Consider the following 20,486-nt stretch of genomic DNA (forward strand, 5'->3'; position numbering starts at 1 on the left):
GTAGAATCGCATGAACCCAGGAGGCTGAGGCTGCAGTGAGCCAAGATTATGTCACTGCACTCCAGCATGGGCAACAAGAGCAAGACCCCATCTCAAAAAAAAAAAAAAAAAGCAAAAGACAAAAAAAAAAAAAAACCAGCACTGGGGCCTCCCCCGGCTCACTAGCAGTGGCTGTGGCAGTGGCAGCACTGTTTGACGTTTTCTTTTTTTTTTTTTTGAGATGGAGTCTTGCTCTGTCACCCAGGCTGGAGGGCAGCGGCGCAGTTTCGGCTCACTGCAACCTCTGCCTCCCGGATTCAAGCAATTCCCTGCTTCAGCCTCTGGAGTAGCTGGGATTACAGGCGTCCACCATCACACTCAGCTAATTTTTGTATTTTTAGTAGAGACAGGGTTTTACCATCTTGGCCAGGCTGGTCTTGAACTCCTGACCTCGTGATCTACCTGCCTCAGCCTCCCAAAGTGCTGGATTACAGGTGTGAGCCACCCACTGCGCCCAGCCTGCTTGATGTTTCCATCTGTCCCAAGCCTGAAATGGGATGAGTAGTGGGAGAAGGCTGGACGCTGTTGCCCACTCTCTAGATAGCCGCGAGCCCACCCCTTCCACATGGACATAGGGTCACACACACCTCGAGAACTGTCCTGTCTCCTTCAGCCTCCTAAAAAATCCTCCAGGGAGGAGACATGAGATTCTACGACAAGATAGGGGGTTCAGATACACCGAAAACCATGGCTGCTAGGCAGGGCGTGGTGGCTCATACCTGTAATCCCAGTGCTTTGGGAGGCTGAGGCAGGAGAATTACTTGAGGTCAGGAGTTTGAGACCAGCCTGGGCAACACAGCGAGACCCCATCTCTATAAAAAAATTTAAAAAAATTAGCTGGGTGTGGTGATGTGCACCTGTAGTCCCAGCTACTTGGGAGGCTGAGGTGGGAGGATTGCCTAAGCCCAGAAGCTTAAGGCCACAGTGAGCTATGATTACCACAGCAGTCCAGCATGGACAACAGAGCAAGACCCCATCTCTATAAATTTTTTTCTTTAATTAGTTGGGCATTGTACTGCACACCTGTAGTCCCAGTTGTTTGGGAGGCTGGGGTGGGAGGATCACTTGAGCCCAAGAGTTTGAGGTTGTAGTGAGTTATGATCACACCACTGCATTCTAGCCTGGGCAACAGAGCAAGACCCTGTCTCTATAAAACCACCATAGCTGCTTCTGTTTCTGCACTGGCAGGGAGAAGCGAAGAAGAGGCAGAAAACATTCCCCATGGTCCCAGGGGTCAAGGGCTAGGCTGGCCCAGGCCTGCTGCTGAGCCCCTGCTCTTAGGGTGAGGGAGGCATGGTTCTAAGGGTGGGTCCCCCTTCCTCCCAGAAACATGCTTGACAGTTGAAAGTGTGGTTCCAAATATGTCCACTTATTTGATTTTTACCCAATATATTGTTTTGCAGTGTACATGTCCTTGTCCCCATTTTACAGAGGAGCACATGGAAGTTAGGTGATCAGTCACACAGCTTGTTAGTGGTCAAGCCGGGCTCGGGTCTTTTTTTTTTTTTTTTTGAGACGGAGTCTTGCTCTGTCGCCCAGGCTGGAGTGCAGTGGCCGGATCTCAGCTCACTGCAAGCTCCGCCTCCGGGGTTTACGCCATTCTCCTGCCTTAGCCTCCCAAGTAGCTGGGACTACAGGCGCCCGCCACCTCGCCCGGCTAGTTTTTTGTATTTTTTAGTAGAGACGGGGTTTCACCGTGTTAGCCAGGATGGTTTCGATCTCCTGACCTCGTGATCCACCCATCTCGGCCTCCCAAAGTGCTGGCATTACAGGCTTGAGCCACCGCGCCCGGCTCAAGGTCTTTTTAAGAGCAGTAGACTTCTGGCCGGGCACGGTGACCTGTAATCCCAGCACTTTGGGAGGCTGAGGTGGGCAGATCACTTGAGGTCAGGAGTTCGAGACCAGCCTGGCCAACATGGTGAGACCCCCGTCTCTACTAAAAATACAAAAAAAAATTAGGCAAGTGTGATGGCATGTGCCTGTAATCCCAGCTACTTGGGAGGCTGAGGCAGGAGAATTGCCTGAACCTGGGAGGCAGAGGTTGCAGTGAGCTGAGATCTTGACACTGCACTCCAGCCTGGGTAACAAAATCGAAACTCTGTCTCAAAAAAAAAAAAAAAAAAAAAGGGAGCAATGGACTTCCTAGCTGCCTTCAGTGGCTTCTTCCAGAGTCCAGACATCCCCCAGGATGGCTACTTGGTCCTTACCAGGAGCTGTCCTGCTGAGCAGGGAGTTAGGCGCGGGAAGCCTGGGAGAAGGACATGATGTCATCTGAAAACCCCTTGGCCCCTTCTCCACAGGCGAGTCTGTATCTGTCATCAAGCACACGGAGCCCGTTCCTGACCCCCGAGCTGTCAACCAGGACAAGAAGAACATGCTTTTCTCGGTGAGCAATCTGGGACCAGCTGTCACACGCTTAGTCAAGCCAGGTGCCCGGGTTGGAGAGAAACATGGCGGTGTGAGAAGAGATGGCGTGGGGGAATGCGGCATGAAGGTCACCTCTTGCCTGATTCCCTGCCTTCTCTTTCCCTTCCCAGGGCACCAACATTGCAGCTGGCAAGGCCTTGGGCATTGTGGCCACCACCGGCGTGGGCACTGAGATTGGGAAGATCCGAGACCAAATGGCTGCCACAGAACAGGACAAGACCCCTTTGCAGCAGAAGCTGGATGAGTTTGGGGAGCAGCTCTCCAAGGTCATCTCCCTCATCTGTGTGGCTGTCTGGCTCATCAACATTGGCCACTTCAACGACCCTGTCCATGGGGGCTCCTGGATCCGCGGGGCCATCTACTACTTTAAGATTGCTGTGGCCTTGGCTGTGGCTGCCATCCCCGAAGGTACGAAAGCCTTTCTTTTCTCCTCCCATTTGCAATCCCATCTGCAAAGACTCCTTTTCTTTCTTTCTTTCTTTTTTTTATTTTTTTCTTTTTTGTTTTCTGAGACAGAGTCTTGCTCTGTCACCCAGGCTGGAGTGCAGTGGTGTGATCTCGGCTCACTGTAAGCTCCGCCTCCCGGGTTCATGCCATTCTCCTGCCTCAGCCTCCCCAGCAGCTGGGACTACAGGCACACGCCACCACGCCTGGCTAATTTTTTTGTATTTTTAGTAGAGACGGGATTTCACTGTGTTAGCCAGGATGGTCTCAATCTCCTGACCTCGTGATCTGCCCGCCTCGGCCTCCCAAAGTGCTGGGATTACAGGCGTGAGCCACTGTGCCCGGCCTTTTTTTTTTTTTTTTTTTTTGAGATCGAGTCTCTCTCTGTCACCCAGGCTGGAGTGCAGTGGCACAATCTCGGCTCAGTGCAACCTCTTCCTCCTGCGTTCAAGTGATTCTCCTGCCTCTGCCTCCCAAGTAGCTGGGATTACAGGTGCACGCCACCAGGCCCGGCTAATTTTTGTGTTTTCAGCAGAGACGAGGTTTCACCATGTTGGCCAGGCTGGTCTCGAACTCTGGGCTCAAGCAATCCACCTGCCTTGGCCTCTCAAAGTGCTGGGGTTACAGGCATGAGCCACCACGCCCGGCCCAAAGACCCCTTTTCCAAGTAAGGTAACATTTACAGGCTCCAGGGATTAGGATCTGGTATCTTTAGGGACCATTATTGTTTGTTTGTTTGTTTGTTTGTTTGTTTAATAGAGACAAGGTCTCACTCTTGTTGCCCAGGCTGGAGCATGGTATCACAATCATAACTCACTGTAATCTCAAACTCCTGGATTCAAACAATCCTCTTGTTCCAGCCTCCCAAGTAGCTGGTACCATAGGCAATCACCACCATGCCCAGCTAATTTTTAAATCTTATCAGAGGAGTCTCGCTGTGTTGCCCAGGTTGGTCTCAAACTCCTGACCTCAAGTGATCCTCCCACCTCAGCCTCCCAAAGTGCTAGGATTACAGGTGTGCACCAATAGCAGCTGGGAGCTACTATTTAGCAGACTACAGACCACACCCTCCCTCCCCTTGCAGGTTCCCTCACGCCCTCCCTCCCTCCCCACAGGTCTTCCTGCAGTCATCACCACCTGCCTGGCCCTGGGTACCCGCCGGATGGCAAAGAAGAACGCCATTGTAAGGAGCTTGCCCTCCGTAGAGACCCTGGGCTGCACCTCTGTCATCTGTTCCGACAAGACAGGCACCCTCACCACCAACCAGATGTCTGTCTGCAAGGTCAGGAGCAGTGTGGGCAGCGCACTCAGTCAGAAGGCTGCCTGTGGGGGTAAAAGGGGCCCTCCAAAGATAGAGGTCTCCCTTCATCACTGCTGGCTTCTTATCTGGGCCTGCAAAATGCTCAAAGGGCAGTAGAACACCATCCTGTCTGCCATGAAGGGGATCAGAGAGGACCCTTGTGTCCCAGCCAGACAGCTCACTCTGACAACCATCCATGCACCAGGCACTGCCACACATTGTCTCTCATCCCCCACAATAGCCCATTCAGAGGACGGTCTCATTAACTTCATTTTTTTTAATTAAAGAAAATTATTATGATTTTGAGACAGAGTCTCACTCTGTCACGCAGGCTGGAGTGCAGTGGTGTGATCTTGGCTCATTGCAACCTCTGCCTCCTGGGTTCAAGCGATTCACCTGCCTTAGCCTCCCTAGTAGCTGGGACTACAGGTGCCTGCCACCATGCCCGGCTAATTTTTTTGCATTTTCAATAGAGACAGGATTTGCCATGTTGGCCAGGCTGGTCCTAAACTCCTGGCCTCAAGTGTTGTGCCCCCGTTGGCTTCCCAAAGTACTGGGATTATAGGTGTGAGCCACAGCACCCAGCCTAACTTCCTTTTTTAGAAGAGAAAAAGGCTCAGAGATTACATGACTTCCCCAAGATGCACAGTTAAAAAGTAACAGAGTTGAGTTTCAAACTCAAGTCTGTGTGGCCCCAAAGCTTCTGCCTGTGAAGTGGATGGCTCTCCTAAATGGTCACTCATGACAGGGCCCGCCCAGCCTGCCAACACTGACCGTGAACAGCATTTCCTAAAGCATGGCTCTTAATCTTTTCTGTGCCTCACACCCCTTTGCAGTTGAGCTCTTCTCAGGATAATATTTCAAATGCATATTAATAAAATAAAACAGGCCAGGCGCAATGGCTCACGCCTATAATCCCAACACTTTGGGAGGCCAAGGTGGGCAGATCACGAGGTCAGGAGTTCGAGATGAGCCTGGCCAACATGGTGAAACCCCATCTCTACTAAAAATACAAAAAGTAGCTGGGCATGGTGGTGTGTGCCTGTAATCCCAGGTACTGGGGAGGCTGAGGCAGGAAAATCGCTTGAACCCAGGAGGCAGAGGTTTCAGTGAGCCGAGATCACTCCACTGCACTCCAGCCTGGGTGACAGAGTAAGATTCTGTCTTAAATAATAAAATGAAATACAAAGAAATAAAATAAAATAAAATAAAACAGGCTGGGGGTGGTGGCTCACGCCTGTAATCTCTTTGGGAGGCCAAGGTGGGAGGATGGGGATCACTTGAGCCCCGAAGTTCGAGACCAGCCTAAGCAACATAGTGAGAGTCCATCTCTACCAAAAAAAAAAAAAAAAAAAAAAAAAATAGCCCGATGTGGTGGTGTGCACTTGTAGTCCTAGCTACTCAGGTGGCTGAGGCAGGAGAATCACTTGAACCCAGAGGATTGCTTGAGCCAGGAGGTCAAAGCTACAGTGAGCAGTGATCACACCACTGTACTCCAGCCTGCACAACAGAGTGAGACCCTCACACACACAAAAAAAATAAAATAAAATAGGGCCAGGTACAGTGGCTCATGCCTGTAATCCTAGCACTTAGGGAGGCTGAGGCAGAAGGATCGTTTGAGCCCAGGAATTTTAGACTAGCTTGGGCAACACAGTGAGACCACATCTTCTTAAAGATAAAATAGAAAATTAAAAAATAAATAAACAACACAGGATTCTGGGTTTTTTTGTTTTTGTTTTTGTTTTGATGGAGTCTCACTCTGTTACCCAGGCTGGAGTGCAGTGGCACAATCTCGGCTCACTGCAACCTCCACCTCCCAGGTTCAAGCAATTCTCCTTCCTCAGCCTCCCAAGTAGCTGGGACTATGGGCACACGCCACCACGCCCAGCTAATTTTTGTATTTCTAGTAGAGACGGGGTTTTGCCATGTTGACCAGGCTGGTCTCTAACTCCTGACCTCAAGTGATCTGCCTGCCTCGGCCTCCCAAAGTGCTGGTTTACAGGAGTGAGCCACTGCGTCTGGCCAGGATTCTGTTTTAAAAAGACATAGGAGGCAGGGCACTGTAGCTCACGCCTGTAATCCCAGCACTTTGGGAGGCAGAGGCAGGCGGATCACAAGATCAGGAGATCGAGAACATCTTGGCTAACAAGGTGAAACCCCGTCTCTACTAAAGATACAAACAATTAGCTGGGCATGGTGGCAGGTGCCTGTAGTCCCAGGTACTCGGGAGGCTGAGGCAGGAGAATGGCGTGAACCTGGGAGGTGGAGCTTGCAGTGAGCCGAGATTGTGCCACCGCACTCCAGCCTGGGCAACAGAGCAAGACTCCATCTAAAAATAATAATAATAATACATAGGAAGCCAGGCACAGTGGCTCACGCCTGTAATCCCAGTACTTTGGGAGGCCAAGGTAGGTGGATCACCTGAGGTCAGAATTTCCAGAATAGCTTGTCCAACATGGCAAAACCCCGTCTCTACTAAAAATACAAAAATTACCTGGGTGTGTTGGCGGATGCTTGTAGTCCCAGCTACTAAGGAGGCTGAGGCAGGAGAATCGCTTGAACCCAGGAGGTGGAGGTTACAGTGAGCTGAGATCACGCCATTGCACCCCAGCCTGGGCAACAAAAGCAAAACTCCATCTCAAAAAAAAATAAAAAAGCCTAGGCACAGTGACTCACGCCTGTAATCCCAGCACTTTGGGAGGCCGAGGTGAGCAGATCACCTGAGGTCAGGAGTTCGAGACTAGCCTGACCAACATGGAGAAACCCTGTCTCTACTAAAATACAAAATTAGCTGGGCGTGGTGGCACATGCCTGTAGTACCAGCTACTTGGAAGGCTGAGGCAGGAGAATCACTTGAACCTGGGAGGTAGAGGCGGTGAGCCGAGATTGTGCCATTGCACTCTAGCCTGGGCAACAAGAGCGAAACTCTGTCTCAAAAAAAAAAAAAAAGTAGCCAGATGCGGTGGCTCACACCTGTAATCCTAGCACTTTGGAAGGCCAAGGCGGACAGATTACCTGAGGTCAGTTTGGTCAACATGGTGAAACCCCGTCTCTACTAAAAATACAAAAAATTAGCCGGGCATGGTGGTGGGCACCTGTAATCCCAACTACTTGGGAGGCTGAGGCAGGAGAATTGCTTGAACCCAGGAGGCGGAGGTTGCGGTGAGCTGAGGTCTCACCATTGCACTCCAGCCTGGGCAACAGAGAGAGACTTTGTCTCTAATAATAATAATAATAATAATAATTTAAAAATGAAAATAACAAAGTAAAAAATATAAAAATACATATGAAAAATACATAGGGTTACAGAGGAAATCAATGATTGTGAAATATAGTTCTATCAAAATATTTTAAAAACAACTTTGTAATTTGGCAACATACATGCTTCTTTATTAAGGCATTAAATAGGGAGTTCTCGCAGTGGGTCTAAGCACTATCATAATGTTGAAGCAGTGGTGAGCGTAAATTATGCTATTTTGAGAGATCTGCAACAGCGGTAATGTGATAGGAGGAAAGTATCTGTGATTAAATTGGTGACAGTCACAGGTTTTGCTAATACTAATGTGGTCTGTTGACAACATGCATAACTGGAAGGAAATGTCAAATGTCAGCGTGAGAACAAGAAAAGCTGTCATTTTTTTCTTGGCTGTCTCAGTTCTTGGGCTCCTTGAGGGGTCTTCCACTGACCTCAGGCCAAGAACCTCCTGCCCTACACAGAGTTTTGTGGAAGACTACACCCATGAACTAGAAATTGCTGTTCTGAGAAGCGAGGGCTGTGTGGTCAGATCAGGGCGAGATACCAACGCCTGCTGGTATTTGAAAGCCTTAGAGGAGGCTGACTGTGTAAAGAAGACGGATTCTGCTTTGTTTAACCCAGAGGTTCCCAAGTTTTTTTCTGACCACAGAACTTTTTTGTCTTGGAACCCATCTTAACAATCTCTCTTCTTGGGAATGAAAAGCCCAGTCTCTGTTGCGTTTGCCCAGGGTTCAGGGTAGGCCACTCCTGGGCACTGCGTTCTCCACATCCCTCTAACGCACAGGCCACAAAGCCAGACCACAGACTCGTGTGACTCGGCTCCTGTCGTGTTTCATAAAAATGAATGAATTCTCACACCTGTAATCCCAGCACTTTGGGAGGCCAAGGTGAGTGGATCACTTGAGGTCAGGAGTTCGGGACCAGCCTGGCCAACATGGTGAAATTCTGTCTCTACTAAAAATACAAAAATTAACTGGGTGTGGTGGTTAATTGTACTTGCCTGTACTCCCAACTGCTCTGGAGGCTGAGGCAGGAGAATCACTTGAACCTGGGAGGCGGTGGTTGTGGTGAGCCGAGATTGCACCAGCCTGGTCAGCAAGAGTGAAACTGCATCTCAAGAAAAAAAAAAAGAATTGCCCATATATTTGAAAGTCAAGAGGCTGGGCATGGTGGTTGCCTGTACTCCCAGCATCATGGTGGGTACCTTTACTCCCAGCACTTTGGGAGGCCAAGGCAGGAAGATCACTTGAGCCCAGGAGTTCAAAACCAGCCTGGGCAACATAGTGAGACCAAATTTCTACCAAAAAAAAAAAAAAAAGAAAAGAGAGAGCGAGAGAGACAGGCATGGTGGCATGTGCCTGTGGCCCCAACTACTTGGGTAGGCTGAGGTGGGAGGATCACTTGAGCCTGAGAGGTCGAGGCTGCAATGAGCTATGATCACACCACTGTATTCTAGCCTGGGCAACAGAGCAAGAACCTGTCTCAAAAAAAAAAAAAAAAAGAAAGAAAGAAAAAGTCAAGAGATTTCACAGGAAGATAACCTGAATTTCTAGCTCTTCCTGCAAAACTGGAAGATCTGGCCACATGCAGCTGGAGCTATAGACAGTCCAGGTGCCAACAGGTCGGCCGTTTTCCACAGTCCCTACCACACCTTATTGTGTTCCATCTTATTTTATTAACTGATCTACAGAAGCTCCAGCATAGCTTGCAGTCACTCTTGTTTGTGTGTGTGCGTGTGTTTTATTTATTTATTTTTTGAGAGTTTGGCTCTTGTTGCCAGGCTGGAGTACAATGGCACGATCCTGGCTCACTGTAACCTCTGCCTCCCGGCTTCGAGCGATTCTCCTGCTTCAGCCTCCAGAGTAGCTGGGCTTACAGGCACGTGCCACCATGCCTGGTTAATTTTTGTATTTTTAGTAGAGACAGGGTTTCACCATGTTGGCCAGGATGGTCTTGAACTCCTGCCAGGTGATCCACCTGCCTCAGCCTCCTAAAGTGCTGTGATTACAGGTGTGAGCCACCTCGCCCAGCCTCAGTAACGATTGTTTTAAGGCTTTGATGGAGAATTATTGCAACAGCTTGGTGGGAAGTGGGTAGGGTATACGGGGGGTGGGGGACAGGGAGGGGTGAGTAGGAGGGTGGGAGGGTAGGTGTTGGCAGCACAGGCCTCCTTTGATGCAGGCGCCCACCTTGGGATGGGGAGAGGTGGACATCTGTGTGCCTGCCCTTCTCCCCTGCAGATGTTTATCATTGATAAGGTGGATGGGGACATCTGCCTCCTGAATGAGTTCTCCATCACCGGCTCCACTTACGCTCCAGAGGGAGAGGTGTAAGTCACCCAGGCAACTTCTCCCCAGCTCCTCACGCCCCTCCCCACACCCCCTTTCTCCCTGGGACCCTCCATGTGGTTTTGCTTTCCTTTCACTCTCCCCTTCCTCCCTGACCTTGTTCTCTCCTGATATCCAAGTTGGCTCTCCCTACTGTCCTTCCTGACCCTTGGCTGCCTGCTCTTCCTGTGCCCTCTCTGCATCTCATTCCCTGTTCTTCTCCACTGTCTCTGTCCCTTCCTCCTCCGACCCTGCTGCCAGCTTGAAGAATGATAAGCCAGTCCGGCCAGGGCAGTATGACGGGCTGGTGGAGCTGGCCACCATCTGTGCCCTCTGCAATGACTCCTCCTTGGACTTCAACGAGGTAACCTCTCCTTCCCCTTCCAGTTGGCTCAGAGTCTGAGCCTCCTCTGAAGGCCAGGAGGAAAGGGTTGGAGGAAGGGGACCCAGTACACCCAGTCCTCTGCCAGCGTGCAAGGGAGGCAGTGGCTTGCTTCCTTCTTACACTAGGTGGAAGGTGGGTGTGACAGGTGGGAGCCTGGGGCACCTACTTCCTCTTCCTCCTCTGCCCATCTCAGGCCAAAGGTGTCTATGAGAAGGTTGGCGAGGCCACCGAGACAGCACTCACCACCCTGGTGGAGAAGATGAATGTATTCAACACAGATGTGAGAAGCCTCTCGAAGGTGGAGAGAGCCAACGCCTGCAACTCGGTGAGCCTGCAGAGCCCCTGCCACAGGGCCATCTCCACTCTATGCTGCACAGACCAGAGGAAGGCAGAGGCCCTAGTTGGACTGGGTAGAGCCTAGTGCCTGTGCTGGGACCCCACCCAGGCAGTGGACGGCCCCCCGCAGCTTCTCCGCAGGCTGATGTGGGTGGGACTCATTGTCCCTGGGGCTGCCTGGCAGCTATGCCCTTGATGGATCTATGATCACTTTTGCCTGCTGTGTCCTGAGTTGAAGTGGACAAAGCTGGACACGGAAACTACAAGGGACCCATCCAGGAGCAGCCCCAACTTCATCTGTTATCCCTTTGTTTCTAGAAGCACACTTGCTTTCAGCAGATCATGAGTCCTGACTTAGGATTTAGGAAATGTGGCTGCTGCACCTACAGGGAAAGCCTTTCCTTGCCCAGATGAACTCAGCCACTTCTGGGACTGTCACTCCCAGTTATTGCTATTGATACTTGCTGAACGTCTCCATTAAGCACCTCTCTCTGGTGAATTATATTCCCCGTATTTCTCTCTTTCTCTCTTTTTTTGTATATACAGAATGCTCATTGCTACTTTATTTAATATAACAAAAAAGCAGGTGAGACACAGAGACTCACGCCTGTAGTTCCAGCGTTCTGGGAGGCTGAGGTGGGAGGATCACTTGACCCCAGGAGTTCAAGACCGGCCTAGGCAACACAGTGAGACCCCATCTCAAAAAAAAAAAAAAAAAAAAAAGATAGAAAAATATTAGTTGGGTGTGGTGGTACAAAACTGTCCTCTAGCTACTAGGAAGGCTAAGGTGCGAGGACTGCTTGAGCCTAGGAGGTCAAGGCTATAGTGAGCAGTGATTGCACCACTGCACTGCAGCCTGGGCAACAGAGGGAGACCCTGTCTTAAAAATAAACAAACAAACTGAAAGCAACTTAAATACCTATCAATAGAGGATTAATTTTAAAAATTTATAAATTATAATGCAAACATAAATTTTTATTTATTTATTTTTGAGATGGGGTCTTGGCCTGTCGCCCAGGCTGGAGTGCAATGGCTATTCATAGGTGCGATCATAGCGCACTGTGGCCTTTAACTCCTGGCCTCAAGTGGTCCTCCTGCCTCAGCCTTTCAAGTAGATGAAGCTATAGGCATGCACCACTTCTCCTGGCTATTGATTTTCTATTCCTTTTATTTTTGTTTTGTTTTTTGGAGAAGTATCCATGATACATTTGGTGAAAAAGGCTCTCATTCTTTTTGTTTGTCTGTTTTGAGACAGTCTTGCTCTGTCACCCCATTCTGGAGTACAGTGGCACGATCTCAGCTCACCACAACCTCCGCCTCCCAGGTTCAAGCAATTTTCCCGCCTCAGCCTCCCTAGTAGCTGGAATTACAGATGCAAGCCACCACGCCCAGCTAACTTTTTGTATTTTAGTAGAGGTGAGGTTATTTTTTTTGAGACAGAGTCTTTCTCCTTTGCCCAGGCCGAAGTGCAGTAGAGTGATCTCGGCTCACTGCAACCTCTGCCTCCCAGGTTCAAGCAATTCTCTTGCCTCAGCCTCCTGAGTAGCTAGAATTACAGGCATGCACCACCACACCCAATTAGTTTTTGTATTTTTAGTAGAGATGGGGTTTCACCATGTTGGTCAGGCTGGTCTCGAACTCTTGACCTCGTGATCCTCCTGCCTCAGCCTCCCAAAGTGCTGGAATTACAGGCGTGAGCCACTGCACCCGGCCTTCATTTTTTTTTTTTTTTTTGAGACAGAGTTTTGCTGTTGTTGCCCAGGCTGGAGTGCAATGGTGTGATCTCTGCTCACCGAAACCTCCGCCTCCCAGGTTCAAGTGATTCTCCTGCCTCAGCCTCCCGAGTAGCTGTGATTACAGGCATGTGCCACCACGCCCAGCTAATTTTGTATTTTTAGTAGAGACGGGGGTTCTCCATGTTGGTCAGGTTGGTCTACTACTAAAAAATACAAAAATTAGCTGGACGTGGTGGCGTGTGCCTAAAATCCCAGCTACTCAGGGGGCTAAGGCAGGATTGCGCCACTGCACTCCAGCCTGAGCAACAGAGCAAGACTCCATCTCAATATAAATAAATAAAAATTAATTCAAATTAAATAATATACAGAGCGCCTCCAATGCTCCACAGCAATTGCTCAGTTGTACCAATTGTACAGTGCAGATCACAGAACATTTCTATCATTACTGAAAGTTATAGGGCCAGGTGTGGTGGTTCATGCCTGTAATCCCAATGCTTTGGGAGTCCAAGGCAAGAGGATTGCTTGAGGCCAGGAGTGAAACCAGGCTGGACAACATAGGGAGACTCTATCTTTTTTTTTTTTTTTTTTTGAGACAGAGTCTCGCTGTGTCGCCCAGGCTGGAGTGCAGTGGCCGGATCTCAGCTCACTGCAAGCTCCGCCTCCCGGGTTTTTACGCCATTCTCCTGCCTCAGCCTCCCGAGTAGCCGGGACTACAGGCGCCCGCCACCTCGCCCGGCTAGTTTTTCGTATTTTTTAGTAGAGACGGGGTTTCACCGTGTTAGCCAGGATGGTCTCGAACTCCTGACCTCGTGATCCGCCCGTCTCGGCCTCCCAAAGTGCTGGGATTACAGGCTTGAGCCACCGCGCCCGGCCGACTCTATCTTTAAAACACTTTTTAAAAATTAGCCTGGAGTGGTGGCATACACCTGTGGTCCCAGCTACTCAGCTGGCTGGGAGGCTGAGGCAGGAGGATTGCCAGAGCCAAGGCTGCAGTGGGCCATGATCACGTTACTGTACTTCAGCCTGGGAGACAGCGCAAGACCCTGTCTCTAAAGAAAAAATAAGTAAATAAACAAACAATGAAAGTTTTTTTTCTTTTATTTGAGATGGAGTCTTGCTTTGTCACACAGGCTGGAGTGCAATGGCGGGATCTTGGCTCACTGAAACCTGTGCCCGGCTAATTTTTGTATTTTTAGTAGAGACGGGGTTTCACCATGTTGGCCAGGCTGGTCTCGAACTCCTGACCTGAAGTGATTCACCCGCCTCAGCCTCCCAAAGTGCTGGGATTACAGGCATGAGCTACCGCGCCTGGCCGATAATGAAAGTTCTATGGGACAGTGCCACAATAGGCCATCCTGTTTCTCCTGTGCTTTAACCTGGGACCCTGAAGCACCATGGCAACACTAGCCTTGGGATTTTCTCCTTTTGTGCTGTAGGGACCAGACTTAGCGTTCATCTCAGCCTTAGCTTGGGGTCTGCTCTGACCTCCAGATTCTTTTTGACCATTTTTAAGAGACCTGGTCTCCCCTCCCTGTCTCCTCTCCAGGTGATCCGCCAGCTAATGAAGAAGGAATTCACCCTGGAGTTCTCCCGAGACAGGAAGTCCATGTCTGTCTATTGCTCCCCAGCCAAATCTTCCCGGGCTGCTGTGGGCAACAAGATGTTTGTCAAGGTCAGAAATTAGAATGCACCTCAGCCCCCTCTTCTTCCTACTCCTGGCCCCTGTCACTGTGCCCTGGAAGGAAAGTGGTGGTCTCTGAATGCTGTTCTGGTCTCCTAGGGTGCCCCCGAGGGCGTCATCGACCGCTGTAACTATGTGCGAGTTGGCACCACTCGGGTGCCACTGACGGGGCCAGTGAAGGAGAAGATCATGGCAGTGATCAAGGAGTGGGGCACTGGCCGGGACACCCTGCGCTGCTTGGCCCTGGCCACAAGGGACACCCCCCCGAAGCGAGAGGAAATGATCCTGGATGACTCTGCCAGGTTCCTAGAATATGAGGTAAGCAGCTGGGAGCCTCCCACTCTCATGAAGCTGGTAAAGGGCCGGGTCCCAGCCGTCCACTCACAGCTCCACCACCCGGATCATTTCCTACCTTGTCAGTCAAGTCGATGGCTCCTTAGTACAGGCCATGGAATCACAGGACACTAGAGTTTCAAAGAACCTTGGAAGGCCCAGGTGCAATGGCTCACGCATATAATCTCAGCACTTTGGGAAGCTGAGGTGGGAACGGCACTTGAGCCTAGGAGTTCAAGACCAGCCTGGGCAATGAAGTGAGACTCCATCTCTATAAAAAAAAAAAAAATTTTTTTAATTAGCTGGTTAAATTCATGGGGGTCTGAGTAAAAAGTAAAATACATTTTTTAAAATGTTAAAAGAAAAGAGATGAACTGGACATGGTGACACACACCTGTAGTCCCAGCTACTGGGGAGCCTGAGGTGGGAGGATCACTTGAGCCCAGGAGTTGGAGGCTGCAGTGAGCCATGATTACACCACTGCACTCCAGCCTGCATGACAAACAAGGCCCTGTCTCTAAAAACAAAATACAAAAAAACACACACACACAAAAAAAGAAAGAATGAACCTTGGGAATCGTCTAGCCCAGTGTTACTCTAATTGTGATCTGTGCTCGGCGGTGACAAGGTGAGCCACTGGAACCAGAACATGAGCCAATGCCACTGAGCACATAGGGGGTTCAGCTGTTGTGTTTTCTGTAGCGAGACTGTCTTGAGGCAATTGATCTGTGTTCTGGCAAAGACTCCTTACTTGTACTGGACCAGCACCCAGAACAGCACCAGTCCCTCCTTTCATTTTATATAGGGGATTTCTTTTTTTTTTTTTTTTTTTGAGACAGAGTCTCGCTTTGTCGCCCAGGCTGGAGTGCAGTGGCGCGATCTCGGCTCACTGCAAGCTCGGCCTCCCGGGTTCACGCCATTCTCCTGCCTCAGCCTCCTGAGTAGTTGGGACTACAGGCGCCCGCCACCGCGCCTGGCTAATTTTTTGTATTTTTAGTAGAGACAGGGTTTCACCGTGGTCTCGATCTCCTGACCTTGTGATCCGCCCGCCTTGGCCTCCCAAAGTGCTGGGATTACAGGCGTGAGCCACCGCGCCTGGCTGGATTTCTTTTAAGTTGTGGGTCACAGAGTGACACTGCCAAAAGCAGAAAGCAGTACTTCACTTCCAGTTCACATTCTTTCTATGAAAGACACATTTTGGCTGGGTGTGGTGGCTCACGTCTGTAATCCCAGCATTTTGGGAGGCCAAGACAGGCAGATCACAAGGTCAGGAGTTTGAGACCAGCCTGGCCAATATGGTGAAACTCCGTCTCTACTAAAAATACAAAAATTAGCCAGGCGTGGTGGTGGGCACCTGTAATCCCCGCTACTCCAGAGGCTGAGGCAGGAGAATCGCTTGAACCCAGGAGGCAGAGGTTACAGTGTGCAGAGATCACACCACTGCACTCCAGCCTGGGCAACAGAGCGAGACTCCATCCTGAAAAAAAAAGACACAATTTAGGGGCCATGTATCAGGGCTCACACCTATAATGCCAGCACTTTGGGAGGCCAAGGCCAGCAGATCACTTGAGGTCGGGAGTTTGAGACCAACCTGGCCAACATGGTAAAACCAGGTCTCTACTATAAAATAAAAAAATTAGCCAGGCATGGTGGTGCGCACTTGTAATCCCAGCTACTCAGGAGGCTGAGGCAGAGAATCGCTTGAACTCAGGAGGCAGAGGTTGCAGTGAGCTGAGATCATGCCATTGCCATTGCACTGCAGCCTGGGTGACAGAACAAGAGTCCATCTCAAAAACCAAAAAAGAAAAAAAGGAAAGAGACACAATTTGGGCTGGGCATGGTAGCTTATGCCTGTAATCCCAGCACACTGGGAGGCTGAGGCCAGAGGATGTATTGCGCCCAGGAGTTTGAGACCAGCCTGGGCAACATAGCAAGATCCTTTCTCTACTAAAAAAAAAAAAAAAATTAGCTGGACACGGTGGTGCATGCCTGTAGTTCCAGCTACTTGGGAGGGTGAGGTAGGAGGATCGCTTGAGCCCAGTAGATTGAGGCTGCAGTGAGCTATGATCACTCTGTTGCACCATTGCACTCCAGTCTGAGACAGAGCAATACCCTGTCTCTTAAAAAGAAAAAAAAAAAGGTATGATCTGGACCCATGATGGGCCTGGCACCATCAGCACCTGCAGGTGCTTAGATGAATGAGACATTTCCTGCCTCTGAGCTTCCAAGGCCCCACTGAGGTCTGACACCAGGCCCTGAGGCTGCAAGTCTAGGGTTCAGTCTTCCCGCCCCCCACCACCACTTCCTGACCTTTCACCCCATCCCCACCCCCTACCAGCTTCCTCTAGGGGAGTTTTCCAGATCCCCATCTGACCGGTGGCTCTCTGCTGTATCTTCCCAGACGGACCTGACATTCGTGGGTGTGGTGGGCATGCTGGACCCTCCACGCAAGGAGGTCATGGGCTCCATCCAGCTGTGCCGTGACGCTGGGATCCGGGTGATCATGATCACTGGGGACAACAAGGGCACAGCCATTGCCATCTGCCGGCGAATTGGCATCTTTGGGGAGAATGAGGAGGTGGCCGATCGTGCCTACACGGGCCGAGAGTTCGATGACCTGCCTCTGCCTGAACAGCGGGAAGCCTGCCGACGTGCCTGCTGCTTCGCCCGCGTGGAGCCCTCGCACAAGTCCAAGATTGTGGAGTACCTGCAGTCCTTCGATGAGATCACAGCCATGGTGAGAGGCCCCAGGCGGCTGGGCCTTAGTGTTCATGGAGATGACCAGATGACTGTGCTGGGGAGAATGGGGCCCAGGGCAGGAGGGCCCTGGTAAGATGCAAGAAGGGTGGGGATTCAGATCCTGAAGGAAGAGTCTAAAGGAGGATATGTGGGCTGGGCCTGTAATCCTAGCACTTTGGGAGGCTGAGGTGGGCAGATCACTTGAGGTCAGGAGTTCGAGACCAGCCTGGGCAACATAGCAAGACCTCATCTCTACTAAAACAAAAATTTTTTTTTTTTTTTTTTTTTTTTTTTTTTTTTTTTTTTTGAGGCGAGGTACCATGCTGTCACAGGCTGGAGTGCAGTAGAATCTCGGCTCACTGCAGCTCCCGCCTCCCAGGTTCAGAGCCATTCCTCCTGCCTCAGCCTCAGAGTAGCTGGGACTACAGGCCCTTCACCACCACTGACTAGTTTTTGTGTTTTTAGTAGAGGCGGGGGGTTTCACCATGTGCTTAGGATGGTCGATCCTCCTGACCTGCGTGATCCAGCGCCTGAGCCTCTAAAGTGCTGGGATTACGGAAACTGAGCCAGCCGACCTCAAAACAAAATTTTAAAAATAAATTTAGCCTCACAGTGGCACATGTTTGTGGTCCTAGCTACTTGGGAGCCTGAGGTGGGAGGATCACTTGAGCACTGTAGTTTGAGGGGTTCAGGTAGGCTGGCTAAGCTACTGAACTTCAACCCTAGGCAGCAGAGTGGACCCTCTCTCAAAAAAAAAAAAAAAAAAAAAAAAAAAAAAATGAAGGCCGGGTGCAGTGGCTCACACCTGTAATCCCAGCACTTTGGGAGACCGAGGCAGGTGGATCATGAGATCAGGAGATCGAGACCATCTTGGCTAACACGGTGAAACCCTGTCTCTACTAAAAATACAAAAAATTAGCCAGGCGTGGTGGCGGGCGCCTGTAGTCCCAGCTATTCAGCAGGCTGAGGCAGGAGAATGGCATGAACCCGGGAGGCGGAGCTTGCAGTGAGCCAAGATTGCGCCACTGCACTCCAGCCTAGGCATCAGAGCAAGACTCCGTCTCAAAAAAAAAAAAAAAAAAAAAAAGCCAGGCACAGCGGCTCACGCCTGTAATCCCAGAACTTAAGGAGGCTGAGGCAGGCAGATCACCTGAGGTCAGGAGTTTGAGACCAGCCTGGCCCAACATGGCAAGACCCCATCTCTACCAAAAAATACAAAAATTGGCCGTGCATGGTAGCATGTGTCTGTAGTCCAGTTACTCGGGAGGCTGAGACAAGAGAACTGCTTGAACCTGGGAGGCGGAGTTTGCAGTGAGCCGAGATTGTGCCACTCCATTCCAGCCTGGGCGACAGAGTGAGACTCAGTCTCAAAAAAAAAAAAAAAAGTATGCCAATTTTTGTTCTAAACTGAGCTTTTGACCAGGTGTGGTGGCTCATGCCTGTAATCCCAATACTTTGGGAGGTTGAGGCAGGAAGACTGCTTGAACCCAGGAGTTCGAGACCAGCCTGGGCAACACAGTGAGACCTCATCCCTAAAATAAAAACTTTTTTAAAAAGGAGGGATGTGGGAAGGTGCCCTAAGCCCACCTCCTCCTCCTCCCTCAGACAGGTGATGGCGTCAATGACGCCCCTGCCCTGAAGAAGGCCGAGATTGGCATTGCCATGGGATCTGGCACCGCTGTGGCCAAGACTGCCTCTGAGATGGTGCTGGCTGACGACAACTTCTCCACCATCGTAGCTGCTGTGGAGGAGGGCCGCGCCATCTATAACAACATGAAGCAGTTCATCCGCTACCTCATTTCCTCCAACGTGGGCGAGGTGGTCTGGTGAGCAGCTGGGTGGGCGTCCAGGAGGAAGCCGGGGTCAGGGTGGGGTGGCTGCAAGTCTGGGAGGCAGGACAGAGATGTGACCACCTCCTTCCCGCAGCATCTTCCTGACTGCTGCCCTGGGGCTGCCCGAGGCCCTGATCCCGGTGCAGCTGCTGTGGGTGAACTTGGTGACTGACGGGCTCCCAGCCACAGCCCTGGGCTTCAACCCACCAGACCTGGACATCATGGACCGCCCCCCCCCGGAGCCCCAAGGAGCCTCTCATCAGTGGCTGGCTCTTCTTCCGCTACATGGCAATCGGGGGTGAGCTGGAGGGGTTCCTTGATCCTCCCCACCCCTTGGGACTAACCCCCTCTCTGGGACACCAGCTTCCCCACGCAGGTGCTGAGAGGGTCTTCTTCCTTGGCCAGCCTGTCCATGGCCATTTGAGGCCCTCAACCCTCGATGCCTCCCATCTCCCCAGCTCTAACCCCCAACTCCCCTCTCTCCACCACAGGCTATGTGGGTGCAGCCACCGTGGGAGCGGCTGCCTGGTGGTTCATGTACGCTGAGGACGGGCCTCATGTCAACTACAGCCAGCTGGTAGGGGGAGGCCACAGAGGAGGGGACCAGGAGGGTGCGGGGATGCAGGAGGGGACCAGGAGGGTGGCATGGAGGTGGCCCTGGAGCTCGGTCTCCCATACCTTCCTTGCAGACTCACTTCATGCAGTGCACCGAGGACAACGCCCACTTCGAGGGCGTAGACTGTGAGGTCTTTGAGGCCTCCGAGCCCATGACCATGGCCCTGTCTGTGCTGGTGACCATTGAGATGTGCAACGCACTCAACAGGTGGGCCCTCCCCCGCTATGCCCGCCACCCTCCCCTGAGGCCACTGCCCATGTCCTCCACTGTGCCACCTGCCTCCTCCCTCCTCACTGCGCCTTCTCCCTCCCCTTTCTCTCTGCAGCCTGTCCGAGAACCAGTCCCTGCTGCGGATGCCACCCTGGGTGAACATCTGGCTGCTGGGCTCCATCTGCCTCTCCATGTCCCTGCACTTCCTCATCCTCTACATTGACCCCCTGCCGGTGAGGTTTCTTCCACCCAGGGCCACCCCCCCAGCGCTGGGGAGCCCACGGCATGGCCACTCCCACCAGGGGTGCCGATGTGGGAGGCTGGTGGGAGTGGGCTGGGCAGTGCGGGTCTCTGGCTCTCTCCCCACCCGCTCCTGAGAGGGCGCTTGTCCCCTGCCCCAGATGATCTTCAAGCTCCAGGCCCTGGACCTCGCCCACTGGCTCATGGTCCTCAAGATCTCACTGCCGGTCATTGGGCTCGACGAAATCCTCAAGTTCATTGCTCGGAACTACCTAGAGGGTAAGGAGTGCCCTCTCTGTCCCCAAGCCCTGGCTCCACCACAGCCCCTTCCCTCTGACACTGCCCCTGCCCCGCCCTGCCCCCTACTTTGCAGGTGGTAAGTTCCTCAGCCCTGGCAGGACCCGTGTCCGCCCGTTCCCCCTGCGCCTGCAGGGGCCATGTCTCCAGGGCAGCCCCACTGCCTCCTCAGCCCCCACAGCCCCCACACTGCCTCCCCGCCTTGATAACGGTGCCTCTTGTCCTCTCTGGCCATAGGATAACTGTTCCCCCTCCTCCATCTCTTTGAGCCCGTGTCACAGGTATCAC

General features: G+C 51.6%; 1 protein-coding gene across 1 annotated transcript in view; it reads left to right on the forward strand.

Annotated features, from left to right (window-relative positions):
* Positions 1 to 20,486, forward strand: part of ATP2A1 (ATPase sarcoplasmic/endoplasmic reticulum Ca2+ transporting 1) — a 28,496-nt gene that overhangs the window by 7,294 nt on the left and 716 nt on the right. The window contains 17 exon segments of the mRNA XM_021931864.1: positions 2,340 to 2,425; positions 2,577 to 2,874; positions 4,026 to 4,192; positions 9,707 to 9,795; positions 10,055 to 10,157; positions 10,372 to 10,503; positions 13,797 to 13,922; positions 14,031 to 14,249; positions 16,666 to 17,001; positions 18,609 to 18,829; positions 18,930 to 19,065; positions 19,067 to 19,133; positions 19,327 to 19,412; positions 19,525 to 19,658; positions 19,777 to 19,894; positions 20,063 to 20,180; positions 20,436 to 20,479. Coding sequence (XP_021787556.1) covers positions 2,340 to 2,425; positions 2,577 to 2,874; positions 4,026 to 4,192; positions 9,707 to 9,795; positions 10,055 to 10,157; positions 10,372 to 10,503; positions 13,797 to 13,922; positions 14,031 to 14,249; positions 16,666 to 17,001; positions 18,609 to 18,829; positions 18,930 to 19,065; positions 19,067 to 19,133; positions 19,327 to 19,412; positions 19,525 to 19,658; positions 19,777 to 19,894; positions 20,063 to 20,180; positions 20,436 to 20,440 — 2,441 coding nt within the window. The 3' untranslated portion in view covers positions 20,441 to 20,479.

This window comes from Papio anubis, chromosome 18 (genome assembly GCF_008728515.1).
Source record: "Papio anubis isolate 15944 chromosome 18, Panubis1.0, whole genome shotgun sequence".
In the NCBI taxonomy this organism is placed as follows: domain Eukaryota; kingdom Metazoa; phylum Chordata; class Mammalia; order Primates; family Cercopithecidae; genus Papio; species Papio anubis.